The following is an 18,211-nucleotide window of genomic DNA, read 5'->3' as shown; positions in this document are numbered from 1 at the left end:
AGGGCATGTTTCCTTCCTGCTGACAAGGGTGGAATTGCAGTTAAATGCCCCTGGGCGATCCCGAGCCAAGCAAACTTTTTTCTATGGGTCACACTGCTTTGCAGTCCGTGTGTGTGGTTCAGCTGCTGTATAGGAGCTGAGGACACGAGGTGACCTAGCTTGGAAGCTGGCCACTCTTGCTCCAGGCAACTCCAGTTGCTTGCATTTTCCTTCAGCTTCCCCAGCCTGATCATCTCCACTGTCACCTCCTCCCTGTCCTACAAGAAGTATCCCTCTCCCAGCCATTAGGACAGTGGCACAGCACTCAGAATCCAGATCACTGGCAGAGAAGTAGGACAGAGGAAAAGAGAAGTTCTCCTTTGAAAGAAATCCTTCTTTGTCCTCCTTTAGCTACCAGTGGATGAAAAAAAGGGGGACAGAATTTCAGGCCAGCCACAGCACTGGCTTTCAAGCCTGAGCTTGTCATGTCATGGCTGTTCTGTAATGTGGTACAGTGAAAGGAGAGAGAGAAATGGCAAATTTTCCCCCTCGGGGCGGTCAAACGCTGGCAGAGGTTGTCCAAGGAGGTTGTGGCGTCTCTGTCCTTGCAGATCTTCAAAGGCCAAGGGCACACAGTTCTCTGCGACCTGCTCGAGGTGAGCGTGCTGGAGCAGAGGGCTTTGCCCAGAGGACCTCCACGGGTCCCTTCCAACCCCACCCTCCCGTGTGGCTCTGTGCTTTGCTTTTGCCCTGGCAGAGATCTTCAGGGACTTTGAGCTCCATTTTGTGTTGTCTTAGGGCTACAATGTGCTGGGGTTTGGGGGCAACAAGGTCAAGTATGCCAGAGGTCAGGTGAGTTAGTGTCAAAGTGTGTTATTGTTATGGACAGAATCTGTGTTTGTTGGCCCCGCGTTCCTGGGGTTAGGGCATTTTTATCTTATCTTGTGATCTGTGTGGTGGGGTTTTTTGTGGAGAGTGCCTTTTTCAGCTTTTTTTTCCTTTGTAAATATGGATGGGTGCCTTTGGTTTGTGTACAAAGTTTCTTCTGGTTGTTTTTCTGCTGTGCTGGTGGATGGTGGTGTTTTTTCTGTCTTGAAACCATCATTACTTGTCTAATATATCTCGTGCAGGTCAGGCAGTGTCACTTCTGGCGTGGTCTGACTCATTTCTGGTGAGCTGGTGGGTAGGTATGGAGGACTTGTGGTCCCTCCATGGAGAATGACTGCTAGAGGACTAAGAGGCAGATCTGTGGAGGGGTGAGAGGACTGCTGGCCCATAAGTAGTGACTGTCAGAGGACTAAGTGTACTTGAACTAATGTGGGCTTCCAAATTCATGGTTATTTGTCCTGCCTTGTGGAAGAGCCATGGGAAGTCACCAGCCACACGGAAGGACAAGGGGGTTCCCAAGGCTACGTGGCTTCTTGGGTTTTGCTTTTGAGTAAGAAAGTGTTGTCTCAACATGAGTACAACTGTGAACGGTCAATTTTGCTAACTTTAGAAAGCAGGGAGCAGCACTTTTGTGCTGTGCCTCACATGGCTGCCAGGGCAGGGTGAGAAGCAGCAAGAGAATTCCTTCCTGTCACCTTCCCCAGGGGAGCAGTGCTGCATTTGTCAAGGTGAGGGTTTTTTTGGCTCTATACGATTGAAAAAGTGAGGGGTTAATTTTCGGATCACAGAAATTAGGGAGCAGAAATTTTGTGCTGTGCCTCACATGGCTGCAAGGACGGAGTGATGAGCAGCAAGAGAATTCCTTCCTGGCACCTTCCCCAGGGGAGCAGCGCTGCACTTTGCCGAGGTGAGCTCTGGTTCTGCATGAGTGCACAAGGTTTTTGTCAATTTTCTCACCACGGAAAGCAGGGAGCAGAACTTTTGTGCTGTGCCTCACATGGCTGCCAGGGCAGGGTGAGAAGCAGCAAGAGAATTCCTTCCTGGCACCTTCTCCAGGGGGGCAGTGCTGCACTTACCCATAGTGAGGGTTTTTTTGGCTCTCCATGATTGCAAATGTGAGAGGTCCATTTTCTCACCACAGAAAGCAGGGAGCAGAACTTTTGTGCTGCGCCTCACATGGCTGCCAGGGCAGGGTGAGAAGCAGCAAGAGAATTCCTTGCTGGAACTCTCTCCAGGGGAGCCGTGCTGCACTTTCCCAAGCCATGTTTTTTGCTTCTGTATGAGTTCTAAAGTGCTGTGTCAATTTTCTCACCACAGAAAGCAGGGAGCAGAACCCTTGTGCTGTGCCTCACATGGCTGCCATGCACAGTGGGAAGCAGCAAGAGAATTCCTTCCTGGCACCTTCTCCAGGGGAATTTCCCAGTTCCCGAGAGACTCCTGGCACTGGCTGCAAGGGGGCTCCCAGCCGAAGGGTGGGCCTGGGTGTTGTTGGGGTGGGAATTGGTGATGTCTCCTTTCCTTAGTCACGTTAACACTTTGGGATAACAAATGGATGCTTCGCTCCTATTGCTCTTTTATCATATCGCTCACAGTAACTGCTACTGGTTCCTTTTATCATATTGCATGCTATTTTCTTTTATTGCAATATAAGAAACTGCGTTTGATATATTCCATTATTTGATATATTTGATAGATTTGACTACATTTGATCTGGAGTTCAGCTTTGCTGTGTATCCAGTCAGCCAGCAAAACATAATTCGGCGTAGTCAGCATCATATGAAGTAAAACTCTCTCTATTTAAGAAAAAAAAATGTTCCTCGACTTGCTGTGGCAGGTGGGAACCGTTGCCTTACGGTGTTTGGGCCAGAGTGGTCTGGTGGTGCTGGGCAGTTGGGCCATGCCAGGGACAGAGGGACGGGGGCAGGGGAGGGGGCGGGGGGAAGGGGTTTAGGGGGGGACAGGTGGGAATGGATGAAGGTGTTTAGGGATGGAGCGGGGTGTGTGGGGGTGGGGCAAGGATGTGTGTTTGTGGGGGGGGGGGGGGGAAGGGGGGTGTGTATTGATAAACCGGGGGTGGGGGCGTGGGAGGGATTGAGTGTGTGTGTGTTTTTTAGAGAACAGACTGGGGGGCCTGGGGGAAGGGTTTTAGGGACGGACGGGGGGTTAATGGAGGCCTGTAGGGAAGAACCGGGGGATTGGGGGAAGGATTTTAGGGACGGACCGAGGGTGGGGGAGGGCTGGACCAGGGTCTGGAGGGAAAGGTTTTAGGGACAGGGCGGGGAGGTGGAGGTGGGGGATGATTTCAGGAACAGCCAGGGTGGAGGAGTGGGTCAAGGGAAGTCTTTCAGGGTTGTTTGGGGGGAAGGATTTTAGGGATTGTCTGGCGGGACGTTTGATGCCACTGCATATAAGTTTGTGTCCAGGGATTCTGTTAAGGGAAGGCTGCTGGCTCGGCAAAGGGACGAGAAGTCTGAGCTCCCCAGTTGCCACGCTCTGATTTGGTGTGTAGCTCTACGTTAAACACACCTGCGCACAAAGTTTAGGCCAAGCTGACTCTCTAAAGCTGTTAGAAGTGACGAATTAAGGGACCTCTCATCCAGGGAGTCAGCCTCGGGAAGGATGGGGAACAAAGAATGGATGGGGAAAAGATCTGCGTTCTCTTCGGTGATGCAGAAAGAGCCTCTGGGTGAGGACGTTGTGGTCGCAGGAGGAGACAAGCCGATAGAGTGCTGCGATCCGCAGAATGTTGGTTGGAATTCGGACAAAGGTAATTGTTGTGGGGGGAGATCGTGACCTCTGACTCAGATAGCCCCCCGAGAGAGGGCAAGGCCCCGCTTGGGGAGCACGGGGAGCTAGTAAAAAACCTCAGCAGTGCTGCCTGAGGGTGTGTGCTCGTTTGCATTAAAGCAAGCAACTTGTAACCCATCCCGTGACTGACTGAAAATGCATGTGTAATGCGCTATGAGTGTGCAAGTGCTCTGCTGTCCATAGTGCGTACCCTCGAGGAACTGGGTGAGCACGCTCAGAGGAAACATTCCCCCGTGCTCCCAGCACTGCCATAAAGAATGCCGGCCTTCTGAAACTTGCAAGCAAGGCTTAGAGGGTTTCTCTCCATGACCGACTTTATGGCATCATTCCCACCATACTGGAGAGAGCAAATCTTTTTCTGTTTGGTGGTGAAAGCAGCTTGGGGAGCGTCACTGATGTGCAGCACTTTTTAACCTCAGGTCTAAAGTGCCACCGGTCCTACCGTGGGGTACGTCCTTCCTCAGGCTTTCAGCAAATGGAAAGGATGCATCAAACCCACCCCACAAACACGTCCTGCGCTTTTTTTATCTTTCCTGGAACGTGGGGACATGACCCTGCTGGGCCATCAGTGCCACCTGCCTGGGAGCCAAGATGGTGCCTTTACATTCCAGGCTAAGGACTTACCTTCTTTTTTTCCTTTTCAGCGACTTTAGAGCCATCCTTAGGGAGGCTGGTTAAGCTGGTTTACTGCACAGCTGGTCGCCAGTGGAGGGAAACGGTAAGCTCCGCTGTTGCCTTTGGTGTTTACTTGTTACCTTGTCGCTCGTTTGAGTGATCTTACCATGCCCCGGCAAGCAGAAGCTATCACTCCACTTTAGGCCTTGGTCTAATAGTCAAGCAAAGCAATATTGAAAGTCATTCGGAGATCTGGAACAGGCCCCAATGTGCATTTTATAAAAGTGCATCTTGGCTGCTCTTTATCTTTGTATGGGTTCTTTCCCCGTTTCTCCAGACTGTTGAAGCTCTGAAAGGTGCCAATGAGCTGCTCTCCCTCAGTTTGCTCCTTTGCCTTTGGGGAGTGCGGTTCATGTTTTCTTCATGGCTCTGCAGAGGAGAAAATCCATGAGTACACCACCTTGGTTTTTTCACCTAAGCTAATTTCAGAAACTGCCTCCTTTAACTTAAACATGAAACTCTTCTTAACCTCTTTGTGCACTTGTAGAAAAGCAGGGTGGGGTGGGGGGTGGGGGATGGGGGTGTCTTCAGGAAGTGCCTGCAAAAGGGCCTTTAGGAGACCCTGTCCCTTGACTCACATGTGGGGTAGTGAAGAGTCTGAGAAAGTCACGGGTGTTTCGGTGTTCATCAAAGCAGGTTTTCATTTTGGTTTTTGTCTTTTTTCTTTTTTATCTTATGTAGCTTATGTCACCATGTAGTGACAGCCTGGGGGGTGACAGGAGGGGACAGCAGGCAGTGGCAGTGTGGAGGGTGACAGGAGGGGACAGTATGCGGGGACAGGCCTGGGGGTTACCGGAGGGGACAGCAGGCAGTGACAGCCTGGGGGGTGACAGGAGGGGACAGCAGGCAGTGACAGCCTGGGGGGTGACAGGAGGGGACAGCAAGCCGTGACAGCCTGGAGGGTGACAGGAGGGGACAGCAAGCCATGACAGCCTGGGGGGTGACAGGGCACGGGGCGGTGACAGGCTGGGGGACAGCAGGGACACTGGCGGCCCAGGCGGGGCTGATGAAGGCCCCTCCCCCAGGGGCGCTGAGTGGCCCCCTGAGCCCCTCTGTCACAATGCGGAGCCGCCCGGGTTGCCATAGCGAGCAGCTTGGCCTGGCAGCGCTGGTGCGAGGAGGGAGCGGAGGCCGAGCCAGGGCCTGTCCCCGTCGTCCTCCCACCGGGGCTGCGAGGAGGAGCCGGCGGGCTCAGCCCGCGCTGCTGGCCCCAGCCCCTCGGTGGGCCCTGACCTGCTGTGGGGGCCGCGAGGCCAGCTGCTGCGTGAGGTGCCATCGCGGAGCGGGCACCGCCTGGCCCCGGCCATGTCGTGTGTCCACTACAAGTTCTCCTCCAGGCTGAGCTCTGATGTGGTCACCTTTCACGGCCCCCACATCTCCCTGCGCGACCTCAGGCGCCAGATCATGGGCCGCGAGAGGCTGAAGGCGACCCGCTGCGACCTGCAGGTCACCAACGCCCAGACCATGGAAGGTGCGTGGGGGCGGCGGGCGCGGGGACCGGGGACCGGCCGGCTGGCGGTGGTGCAGGCGCCCAGTGAGGCGGTTGGGCCGCGGCCGGCAGCGGTGACTTGTGCTGGGGCCTCAGAGCTGCTCTTCCGTGGTTGTGCGCTGGCAGCTGCCGTCAGGGCTGTGTGCGCAGCCAGGCACAGCAGCGTACGGGGTCCGTGTGCGACACCGCGCGTGGAAGAGGTTTGGTTTCTGGGAGCCCTTCTAGGTAAAACGAGAAGGGAATGTGGGACAACGCCTTGTCATCACAAACCTGCCAGATTTCTTTGAAAGCCGGCAGAGAAGGCTGAACGTGATAGAAAAGGAGTGGATGGCTAATTTAAAGGGGAAAAAAAAGTGGGTTTGGTGACTGAAATTTGTCTTCAGCTACTTTTACTCCACCGCATTGGAAAAGTGGTGCTTGGCTGCTGCAGAAACTGCTCAGTAGCAACGTTTGGGATCAAGAGTGTATCTGTGAGTGAGAATCTATGCAGACCCTGGAAAGCCATCTTGCAGACGAGCGTTCTGTCTAAAGTATACTTGGCATTTCTTGCCAATACAGCTTCTTTCCTGCACCTAAGACATTTTCATTCAGATGCTATTGGGCATCATTTCTTCGTTTCTTTCAAACGGTGCATTTTTGTCGTGGTACTGCGTGTTAGACGGTGTCTGGGCAGTACTGAAGTTTTATGGCAGATCAGTTATGGTGAATATACCTAAAAATGTTCTTAGAGAAGCCCTAAGTTCTTTTGAATCTGAGAAATGGTGCTTGATTCTCGGAGACGGTAATGGTTTTGTATTACTTAGCGTGCTGTTTCAGCTTGGTAATCTACCGTCTGGCAAAGCTTGCATGTGATTGAAGACTTTGGAATATGACTTGTCAGAAATACAAAGACTTGGAAACCGTCTCCATTCCTTAAACATTCAAATTTTATCGGTTGGGTTTTTTTTTCTTTTTTCCTGTGGTTCTGTGACATTCCCACAACAGTCTTGTCTTTACAATGTGTACTCACAGGATTTTTTCCTCTCCCTGTTTGATGTATTAAAACTGAAACAGAATGACATGCCTGCTGTGGTAACTGTAACTTTGGCCCCAGCCTTTTAAGTGGTTGGACCTAAACACGCTGTTTACCTACAGATGGGTAAAGTATGTTCAGGAGAGTATCTGTGAGCAGACTTAACAGCACGGTGTTAGGGGTCTTGGGGGTGTTACGGGATCGCGTGTCATATACAGCGGTAGAGACAGACATGCAGGTAGAGGCAGACGTACAGGTTGTGACACAGATGCTTACTGGAACTTCTGTAAGGGTGTCTTCCCTGTGAAAATGCAAAAATCCCCCAGCGGTTGTCAGAGCAAAGCTAAGGAATACATTTCGGTGTCATTTATGTGTATGCCAGATTTTGGGGTTTTATACATAACGGTGAATTTCCGTTTTTGTTGAACAGCATCTACGTGCTTAAAGTCACCTTCAGAAGATGAAGGAAAGAACTCGGCCAGGATGTCCTGCCTAAAGGGGGTTCTTGGAGATCTTCCCTGTGGAGATACGGTCGTGGGTTTTATAACTTTGTGCAGGAGTCCTGACTAAATGTTGACATGATCTTGGAAAGACCCTTCAGTGAACCCTGAGTGAAGATGGCCAACTTGTTCAGATTTTTCCGAGCCGCGTGATCACGGAAATCTCGTAATAGAAGCAATGCTAATAGAAGCTAAAAGTAAACAGGATTTTACACATCACTGGGGGGAAAAAAAAGAGATGGTGGACTCTTTTTGAAGATGGTGGGAAGGCAAAATGGATGGTTGGGATGTGTTTGAAAAGGTGGGAGGCGGGGTGGGGGTGTCCTCTTCCGTGCTCGCTATTATAGAGACATGTTCTAGGGTTTTGTAAGCTAACAGGAGCAAAAGCAATGGAAGTTAGATCAGGAAAGAACCTCATGCTTTAGCAGACACTGCTTTAGTGACTTTAGAGACCATTTTGCTGTTGGCATTGAAACGATTCAAAACAAATGGAAAAGATTTTGCTGCTTGTGTTTGACTATCAGACCTGAAGATTTCTGGAAAGGTGCCGTGAGTGTGTGGAGATGATAAAAGCATGACGCTGTGTGTAAAATGTTGCTTTTCTATCTGTAAAGGGGTTCCCTGAAGTGCTACGTCACGACATGTTAATATCACTCTTACAAACTGACTGATGCTTTCTCTGTATTGATGTTGTTTCCAGAATACACAGATGACAATGCCCTGATTCCAAGGCACTCATCGGTAACTGTTAGGAGAGTCCCTGTTAGAGGAGTTAAAGCTACCGGCAAGACAGACCTTGGGTAAGTAGCCATAACGCGTTGTGTTCTTTGGGAGGGGTTTCAGTGTGTTCACCTTCTTTGTGGCTGTTAGTTTACGGAGGCATTCCGGTTGTATCTTTCTTGCTAAAGCTGCTGTTAAATTGTGTTGTGACAGGGCAGATTTGAATGTATCTGTCCCAAAGCAGACTTAGATTTTTCAGCCCGCTGGGACGTGGCATTCAAGCTCCAACAGTGGTAGCTGTTCAGACGTTTGAATTGAGTTTGTTCTTGGGGTTGGTTTTTCTGAGAGTCAAGTTCTCCATCCTGTTTCCTCTAAGCAGAGAGATTCCTTATTGTATGCTTTTGCTTGTATTGCTTTTAGAGTAAACGGAGAGACACATTGCAGTGTGAACTGGTGATTTGTTCCCATCTGCCAGCAGTCCGAGTCTCCATGTTTGACTGCTTCCTTTGTTTGGGGGAGGGGGGCAGGGTATTCTTACACCCCAAAGGGGGGTGTGTGTGTGGGCTGCATACTGTCTCCAGAGGAAAGACTGAGAGTGGCCAGCTGGCAAACCGTGCAAAAAGAAGTTTCATTCTTAAGTGATTCCTATTAGATTCCTAAAGACAATGCCTGTGTTGGGCAAGAGAAAAAGAGCAACGTCCTAAAGCGTATTGCCTTTTGTGCCAGGACGGTGAAGGAGCAGTTGATCTTTTCCAAACCTGAAGCTCAGAAAGCAGTTGAGCACATTCCCAAATGTTGGTAGTTACCTTTCTAAGTTTGATTTCACCCTAAGCTGCTCTCTGTGCTCCAGGTATTACTGCTGTATTCCTCAGATTTATGGAGGACAGAGAATCTGATTACAATTGCAGATATTCGAATGTAAGCCTGACTACAGCATTGTTGCTGTCATCGATGTATTCGTACAGTCCAGTTCTGTATCAGCTGCATCAGCATGGTTTGAATGGTCATGTTTTCCAGCCTTCTTCAACACAGACCTCTCCTCCACCATGAGTAGATATTACTGACTTGTGGTTTTGCCGTGTCTTTCTAATGTTAGTTCTCAATAAATAAAGTATACCGGCGAGTTTCAGCGTGTCTCAAACAAACAGTACAGCAGCATCCTAGTACCCATGAAGCATCTGCAAGCAAAACCCCCTGAATTTATGTGGCTCTCCTGTAAGCTTTGGGCATATTAGTGCTTCCAGGCACTACCAAGAGTTTCTGGATGCCACAGCACTGTGCTGCTAAGCATGGCCTTGTTTGGGGGGTTAATTTAGATCGGGATGCTTAGTGCTGTCTTGTCAGTATATCCTCCATTTCTGGTTGGATGGCACCCTCTCCTGGTGTTGGCATGCTGCCCTAAAATGAGAGGCTAGGTGCCACTAGCATCAAAGATCCAAGAAATACCTGCACGTGGGGATAAGGGATGAATGCCGCTGCTCTGCAAAAGTTGCAAATGGATCGGGCAGGTCAGCTTTCTATTCCTTCAGCTGGAACCATTGTGGAAACAACTGGTAGAGTCGTTAGTGTTTGGGAATGGTGAATGCATGCTGTCATGGTGGAGAGGCCTTCAGAAATGCGTTAGTCACCTTGTAGTATCTTCCTCAAGGCAAGTGGATGGAGAAACCGTGGTGTGGGAATCTAAAGCTTTTCCTTGCGCTTCCTCATCTTCAGGAGGTACATGGCTGTACTTGCAAGCCTGGTGGTGGTGTAGCAGTGGCAGGAAGTATGAGCCTTTCTATTTGTGCAGGACCTGCACAGCAGCCTTTGGGTTGCCTCTGCGCGTGGGACGCTTTGGATGAGGTATGAATTGTTTGTTAACTGATGGACGGTTGCATGTTTGATTCATGAGTAGCATGCAGGTACAGACCAATGAGTATGTGGAATCTCGGCAAGGGCTTGTGTGTCATAAGCGTTTCCTAAAATATTGTAGCATGTTCAAGATGATCTTAAAGCAAGTTCTGATAATCAAGACTTTTTTTCTTATTTTTTTAACACAGGCCTCCTCGATCACAGAAAATCCTAGGAACTGCTTTCAGGTGATGTTTCTACTGCTATTTGTAGTCACTTTAGGCTAAGTATGGTAGGTACCTGAACACAGTGCTTGGGCTTCCACCAAGAAACACTTTTCTACAGACAACTGTTCTTGTTTTGTCAGAGGAGTGTAGAAACCAAAGTGCTCTGTCTGGTACCTGTTTGTGATAGTGGGGCTATACAGATTGCCTGAAGGTGCCTTCATATTTGGATGGCTGACTATTTAAGAACAGAAAACTGTAGCACAGTCTTCACAGTTTTGGTACTTGGAGGGCAGAAAGAAAATATGTGAGGACTTCTTCTTGCACTGCTGTATTCTGTATCTTAGAGTCATTGGGGACAAAGAAGGAATGGGATTTGGGGTTTTATTTCAGTTGCACTGAATGTACCAGGAGAGCACACTTTATGTATAGAAATAAATTTCTGTATTCATAAGACTACCAGAACACAATGTTTTGATGTTCAGGTTTTATAAACTGTTTTCACTGCTTTATGTTGGTTTCAAGTGCTTTATTTTAAGTTCTGATCATCTTTCTTTCTTCTTCTAGAAGTCAAACTGAGCCAGCGAGTAGAACATCAAAAGAGGTATGTAAAAACACAAGCTGAAACTTTTTTCTACATGCTGCACCTAAGTCTAAGAAATGTAGCCTTGTACTAATTCTTTTTATATATATAAAAATATATAAAATATATATGTTTTATATATAATATTTATAATATATATAAAACATATTTTCCAGTGAAACACAGTGTATGCTGTAAATCCAATGTATTTGATTCAGCATAGTGAAAACTGAGCAATGCCAACTTTTGCGCGGTTCTAATGTGAATAATGGTATTTGTGCCTAGTAAGGCATTGCATTTCGTACTGACTAGGCTAGACTATTTCTTGTACGACTGTGTGTTGTACCGATAATGTATGCTCATTTGTAGAGCTTGTAGGTTCAAGGTTTGCACCACTGAACTTGGTACACCACCACTTTGAATTTACATTTGGAAAAGGGGCAGCATTTTTCTTCCGGTCAGAAAACACTGTCGTTCTGCTGCTAAGACATGAATAAATAACTCGAGGAGATACTTGAGTGGTAATGGCCTAGATCTCCATTTGGCCCTTGGGGGGAATGCTACGTGCAACGATGCATTTCAAAATAGCCCTCATAGTACAAACATTGCTTTGTGGTGGTATTTGGTTTTCATCTGTAAGTATAACTGCTTGTTCTTCACTAGAATGGTGTGAGGCATTACACGAGCTCTAGGTCACTGGATCTGATCACTTTGTAAGCTCTTAGGATAACTTAATCTAGAAATTTGTGAACTTGGGGTCTAATTAAAGTAAACGAAAGACAGCGCAAAAACTATACTGCATTCATGTATCACACCTGTGTGCATTTAGTAAATGATGAGCTATTAACTGATTAATTTATAAACTGCACTGACAATGTTTCCTGTAGTGACACTTCCTTCTCAAATAAACGGAAATAATTTTTTTAGATCCTTTCGAGCTGCAAATGGACAGCTTCCTTAACCCTCCGTCTTTTAAGCAGTTGTGAGCATTTGACAAGGGTCCCCCTCTGAGGTATTCTGAGCAATAGGTTGATCTCAGGAGGGGTTGGTTGCTTTAGTTTCTTCTCATTAACAACGTAGGCATACTTAAGCTGTTTAAGGTTTGGACTTTGTTTTGAACAAGTATAAATTCCACTGGCTTGGAGATGGCTCTTCCGGTGACACTCAGAGGATATAGCGCAGGCTTTCATACAGCAGTAGGGGTGAACTATTGCTCTGTTTTGATTGTAGAACTTGAATATGTGTTTAATTTTTCTGAATAGGTTGGCGACCCTTCTGCACCTCTTTCTCTGGCCCAGCTTATTAAGGTATGCTTAGATGTACTAGCTTGTGAAATAGTGTTTGTAACCTTACACTGTGCTCTCCAGCTGGATAACTGCTGTAATATGAGCAAAACATTAATTGTTAATAATTCAGAGTGTTTCTCCTAACTTTAAAATGTTACTTTGATACTATCCTGTAGAGAGTAGTTCCCAGCTTGGGAAGAGGGAAGGGGAGCACCTTACTGGCCTCAGTGTAATGCTGCAGTGTTACCCATCTGCAAGACACAAAGAAGCAGCACTTCAGAAGCTGTTTACCATTTTTCATACGTCCCGCTCATTGTTCATTGGAAACTAACACAATTTTTACAGCAGGATTTAATTGGCTGTAAGTTATGGACATTTCTAGGGCCTTTGCAACAGCCAGAACAGACGTGTTTCTGGAACATGGACAATTGCATGGCTGTTTTTGAATTTCTAGTCATTACAGTTACACGTCCATTCTTTGAATGGTGCGGGACTGCCTGAATTGTGGCATACAGACAGAGGACGACGCAACCTAATTTGTTTACATGCAGACTGTGCAAACTGTGCAAGTGCACCTAATTGTTGATAGGACTGTGCCAGTGTTTATGCGAGGCACATCAGCAGACGTGACCGCCTGAAAGCATGTTTTGTAATGGAACTGCTGGTATTTTGTGCTCAGCAACGTGTAACGTTGTCTGGGGAAACACTAGTGATTGCACTTGGTGAAGAGGCGCAGTGCTAGCCACAGAAGTGATTAAAAACATAGTCTTTAAAGTTACAAAGACTAGAGAAGGCAGGGCCTAATGCAGAGGAGCTAGTTCTTTCCTCTGAAAATGAAGGCCAGAGCTCATTTCCACGAGAAAGAAATCTCTTCCCACTGGGAACATCTTCCCTCGCTCACTGCAGAAATTTAATTGTGTTAATTAACATTTTGCGGCAGGGTGGGGGTGGGGGTGTGTGCAGAATTAGTTTGGGAAGCAGCCACCAAAAGACATTGGCCTCCCTCAGGGCTGTCCCTTGGTTCTGTAAAGGCATGTGAAATTTACTCTAAAATGTGGAAATCTGTCCAAGCTTTTGAGAAATTCAAAGATTTCAGAAACGCGGAGATAGGTAACAAAGCAGCTCCGAACTGTTACCCTGACCTCTTTAGTGCAGGCTGGCACAGGAGGCAATGTGTAGTAAGAACTTTTCTGCTTTGCTATGACTATGTATTGAATGCCATAGTTGAATGTCGGCCTGTTCCTAGGAATGTGTTGTGGGGTTTGGGTGTGTTTTGTAAACCATTTGGGTTCAGACAAATCAGTCAAGTGTCTATAAAAGTTCTCTGCAAATGTTACTGGAAATGATTTCATAGATGGTGATCTGGATTATGTTCCTGCGTATATGGAACAGCTATTTAATAACATGTGGAAACTAGTTGGTTGCTTTTGTGAGTGAATGCATGTAAAAAGGAAAACATGAGCAGTTGGTCTGTAGGATAGGTGCTTGAAGTTCCAAATAATTTACAGTCACCCCCCTTTGACCCTGCTTGTATCTGGACTAGTGTGTAATAGAAACATTTGAAGAAGTACTGTGTAAAAAAAAAACATCTGGCTTCCATAGTTCGAAGATCTAGTTCTGCGTAAGGTTTATATTACAATTTGCGTGTTAAAAGGACAGTGCCAACTGGAAAAAAAAATTGTAGTTCAGTCACTTCCTATGAAGAAGCGAGTGGCGGCGGGGGAGGGGGCGGAACCGTGCAGTTTGGACTGCCTACAGCACATGATGGTCAGATGTCTGCTGAAAAGAATCTTTTCTCTTGCTGAGGGATTACAGAAAGCTTGATTCCTTTTAATGCTGCTGGGTCTGAAGCTGAATTTCAGCAAGCAAAACCAACTGCCACGACTCTGAAGTTGTGTGTCCTTTTGACGCTGCAGAATGTAAATACTGCTACTTGCACACATCTTTCTCGGTTAAATGTACCGTGGCTAGCTTCTTTGACTAGTCTGGAGCTTAAAGACCAGCTTCAAAATGCTGGCTGGTGTGCTTTTTTCTACACATAGCTTCAGTCTGCTTGGACAAAACTTGGATTGGCTTCACAAGTCTTTATGTAAGGTACAAAGAGAGCCTATTTGTAGCCTAATGTGTGTGTCAAATAACCATTACCTGTTAAACAGACTGCCAACCTGGCTGAAGCCAATGCTTCCGAAGAGGATAAGATAAAGGCGATGATGATACAGTCCTGCCATGAATACGATCCATCCAAGTAAGTATCAAATGTGGTCTTCAAAAGGTTATGGAAAAAGTATGGAGATGTTTCTTTTAAGAAGAGAGACACATGCATACCTTTTCCTTTTTTTCCCCAAACCTTCTAGTTACTTGAGGGAACCCTTGGATCTGCCTCCACCATCATCCATTTGCTTTTGCTGTGGAAAACCTGGCCACTATGCCAAGAACTGCCCGGTAAATAGGGTAAGATTGGGGCAGGCTACTGGTGTTACCGAGCTTTTAGGGTTTTTTACCTTGGCATTTATGTGACAAAGACATGAACACTCCCAGTAAGAATTGTTTCTCTCGGGGCGAAATGTTGCATGGCGATGTTGCAAAGCCCTTCCAAATTCAAGGGAAACCTGGAATCCTAAATGTGAAACTTTTTTTTCTCTAGGTCACAGACATTAAAGATGTCCATAGATCTTTCTCAGTGAACTTTCATACATATTTGTATCTATTTCAATAGTACTGGAAATTTTCCTGGTTCTAACTCTTTCTAATGACAGTTCAAAGTTGTTGGTATTTCCTCTAAAAACAAGAGGTTTCTGTTGACCCCGTCTATTGAGTATCTGTCAGTTTTAACTACAGAAGCCTCTGGCTGAATATTCATGCCGTTTAACATCAGTCCCTGAATGTACATGCAGGAGGGATGAATTCAGCCTTCCTATATAGAAGTGAATGTAAGTTTCCATGGGGGCTGATTCGGAGCCCTGAATTAAGCTCTCACACGTTGCCCAAGGGCTTTGGAGGGGGAACAGGTTTGTGTCTCTGCTCTGAGCGGACGGTGAGCAAAGGGCTATTTCACCCTGAAGGGTCCTGAAGTTAAGCCAAAGAATGACGACTGGGTTCAAAACTCTGCTCAAACCTGTGGTACGTCCTGGCTATGCTCGTTGGGGAAAGCAGGAGTATGAGTCGAGCAGCCATTATGTTAGGTAAAAGGAGGGGATTAAAGGCTTTTGCTGCTTAAAATTATCTCTGAAACGTCATTTTAAGTGTGCGTCTGAAGAGGAGAGATGTCTGCATTTCTGTTCTCAACAGGACAAAAATGTGGAGCCTGTTCGCAGAATTAAAAGGAGCACCGGAATTCCAAGGAGTTTCCTGGTGGAGGTGAAGGATCCCAACACAAAAGGTGCCATGCTGACAAAGGCTGGGAAATACGCAATACCAACTATTAATGCGTAAGTATGGAATTAATCGGGCCGACCAAAATGCGAATGAGAGCAACCATGCGTGAATGTCTGAGTGGCAATGCAGCCGAGGTGGCCAGCCTCTAATTACGAGGGAGGAAGCACTACCGTCGTATCTTAACCTTAAAATCTGCAATACTTTCCCATATTGAAATAGAGTAGTCCTGCTGTTCATGCCCCGGGAAGCTGGCTGACCTTGGGGTATGCTAAGAACCTGTATTTCTGCAAGGCATTTCAGTAGTGTTTCCAGCTGGCATCATTCTCTCTGAATGCTCGTTTTGCTTCTGGTTTACGTTTCAAAGGCTTCTTGCAAAATTTAACAAATAGCCCTTGGATTGAGATTTCCTCCTCCTCTGACTTTTAGCAAATCTCATGTGTGAAACGGGCTGAAGTGTTCCTGTTGCTATAAACTAAGAAATTACTGCTGTGTGCTGACAAGAGTGGCTGTTGGAAAATGCACTCGGTAGCACTTCTCTTTTTCTGTCATGGGTCTGCTGTTGTAGAAGCTGTAGCACAGACTTCTTTCATTTACAAAATGAAATTACCTGGGGACGAACTTTACCCTAATCCAGCAATTTACATTTACCCTCTGGCAAAGGAGAGGTGGGATTCCTTTCCCCTGCTCTCTAGCTGTCAAGCAATTATTTTTCTAGTCTGAGCTAATTTCGTAGTTGATCCGACAGATGGGAGAGTTCTGCAGAAGGAAAAATGTTCCCCCCTCCTTCTTCTTCTCATAGTGTGGCTCTAGAGAAGTCATTTAGCGTAAATGCCTACGTTGTAGAAAGCCAATGTGGAGTGAGAAGACTTCCATCTATTATCTTCCTTTGATAAAATCCAAAGCTTGGAAAATTTTTCCTTTCCCATCTTTCACTTTTTTCTTTTTCCTTCCCCACCTGCCCTCCAGGGAAGCTTATGCTAGAGAGAAAAAGGAAAAGCCACCCTTTTTACCAGAGGAGCCCTCATCCTCCTCCGCAGACAGGCCTGTTCCAAACGAGTTGTTATGTCCCATTTGTAAAGATCCAGCGACGGATGCAGCGCTTATTCCCTGCTGTGGAGCAAGTTACTGTGACGAATGTAAGTGAGTAATGTCATGTAAGGAGTAAACTCCCCTCCCGTGTTTTTTAATCCAAAACACCACATCGGATCTTCTGAAAGCAGGAATAGGAGATCACCTGTGCTACGCGGTCTATTTCATACTTCAGTACGCCTGGAGTAGGAAAGGCCTCTTCTCCGTAATGGGGGGAAAAAAAAAAAAAAAAAAAAGGCGCCACAGAGCTTTTTTCCCTTTCTGTGTATCTAGTCAAATCTTCTTCACATGCGGAAGGTCGAGTATGAGAAGAGTGCATAATTGTGCAGGTGATTACAGTATTAGATGTGGAATGCACGTAGTTTGCCCACAGCTCTTTCTCTCATACACAACTATAGAGCCAGCTCTGGTGACTGACTCTGGTCCGCCACAAACAGGCAGTCGGGCATTTAATCTACATTCTTTGCCACAGGAGTTGGTTAAACCTTCAAAACTCGAACCGACTCACGGCTTTTTGAGATGTGCTTTGTTCATTAGCCTTGATGTTAGTGGCTTCTTGCTGTACTCGGTAGTGGAAAAAAGACTAGTCCAAACATCAGGACACAGCCCACTCTATGTCTTCAGCTGTTACAGCGGGGGAATGTCAAAACTGTATAGCGATTTGCTGCGTACTGGGCATTTTTTGCACTACTGACCATTTATAGCTTCATGCTCTCCATTCAAGACCGTATCCACCCATTAATCGTCTGTGTGTTCTTATAATTGATGAGAACCCCAAAGATTTCCCTACTTTGGCTGAAACCTATTTTGACGCTTCTAATTACACACAGGTATTAGAACAGCTTTACTGGAATCGGAGGAACATACTTGCCCGGCGTGTCATCAGACAGGTGTTTCTCCTGACGCTTTAGTTGCCAACAACTTCCTGCGCCAGGTAACGTGGTGACTTTCTCATCAACTGTTTGTAAGGAAAGTCTGTTTGTAAAAAGCTGAAAGGGAAGAAATTATTGACATCTCCTTAAAGAAGGATAAACTGAATAAGGCTGCATGTACTTTTCAAATGCGTTGTCTGTTGTTACAGAAGCTGACAACTCTTTAGAGATAATCAGGCAAACTCAGGTCAAACTTTTGTCTAAACATGCTTGCCTGCCTCTCAGATTCGCTGTTAACACCGAAGTCCTTTAACTACAGATACCCTGAGCTACCAGTCCTTAATAGCAGTGTTTCCCGTGATGTGTTCCTATCTCTGTGTGCTGCTTTACTCTAGGCTTGATAGCATGTACGGGATTATACAAGTCATTTTACCCTGTGGAGGCTTTTCTTCATCTATTGTCATCATAATCTGACACTTTGATCTTTTTGTCAATGTTCTTCTGCCTCTAGGCTGTGAACAACTTCCACAGTGGAACCGGCTACACAACAGGGCTCCATAAGGAGACTCAGCAGCAGCAGCGACAGCCGCCGTCACCGCCTGCACGACCACTTGTGACTGTGACACCTGCTGCTCAGGTGACTGCCACCAAACTTTCTAAATCTTCCTCTGTGTCAGTCAGCGGTCTGTTAAGTTTTATTTCAACATATGCTTTTGAAATACAGTATTTATTAGAGCTTATTTTCCAACTGTTTGCATTTATTCACAAGGGCTTTCCGGTCCCTGTAGCAAGACAACCGGCAGTACCATGTCTTCTGGGCCCCCAAGAGCAAAAAATACCCACACCTGGTGAGTGACCGTAACTTTAGAATTTCTTCTAAA

The 18,211-nt window shown here is 46.7% G+C and overlaps 1 protein-coding gene across 1 annotated transcript; it reads left to right on the top strand.

The window, feature by feature from the left end:
- The first annotated feature begins 5,491 nt into the window (after positions 1–5,491).
- LOC121081791 (E3 ubiquitin-protein ligase RBBP6-like) lies at positions 5,492–10,750 on the top strand. The gene is made up of 3 exons (XM_040581017.1): positions 5,492–5,821; positions 8,052–8,151; positions 10,693–10,750. Exons 1-3 carry the CDS (start codon positions 5,656–5,658, stop codon positions 10,748–10,750), a joined length of 324 nt encoding a protein of 107 aa, XP_040436951.1. The 5' UTR covers positions 5,492–5,655.
- The last annotated feature ends 7,461 nt before the right edge of the window (positions 10,751–18,211 follow it).

Source organism: Falco naumanni, assembly GCF_017639655.2.
Source record: "Falco naumanni isolate bFalNau1 chromosome 7 unlocalized genomic scaffold, bFalNau1.pat SUPER_7_unloc_3, whole genome shotgun sequence".
NCBI lineage: Eukaryota > Metazoa > Chordata > Aves > Falconiformes > Falconidae > Falco > Falco naumanni.
Note: the sequence above shows the minus strand (reverse complement) of the source record. Positions and strands in the feature narration are given on the sequence as shown.

Coding starts and splice junctions, on each gene's coding strand:
- LOC121081791 (XM_040581017.1), top strand. CDS start 5,656: ATGTCGTGTGTCCACTACAAGTTCTCCTCCAGGCTGAGCTCTGATGTG. Junction 5,822..8,051: donor CAACGCCCAGACCATGGAAG/GTGCGTGGGGGC, acceptor TGTTGTTTCCAG/AATACACAGATGACAATGCC. Junction 8,152..10,692: donor ACCGGCAAGACAGACCTTGG/GTAAGTAGCCAT, acceptor TTCTTCTTCTAG/AAGTCAAACTGAGCCAGCGA.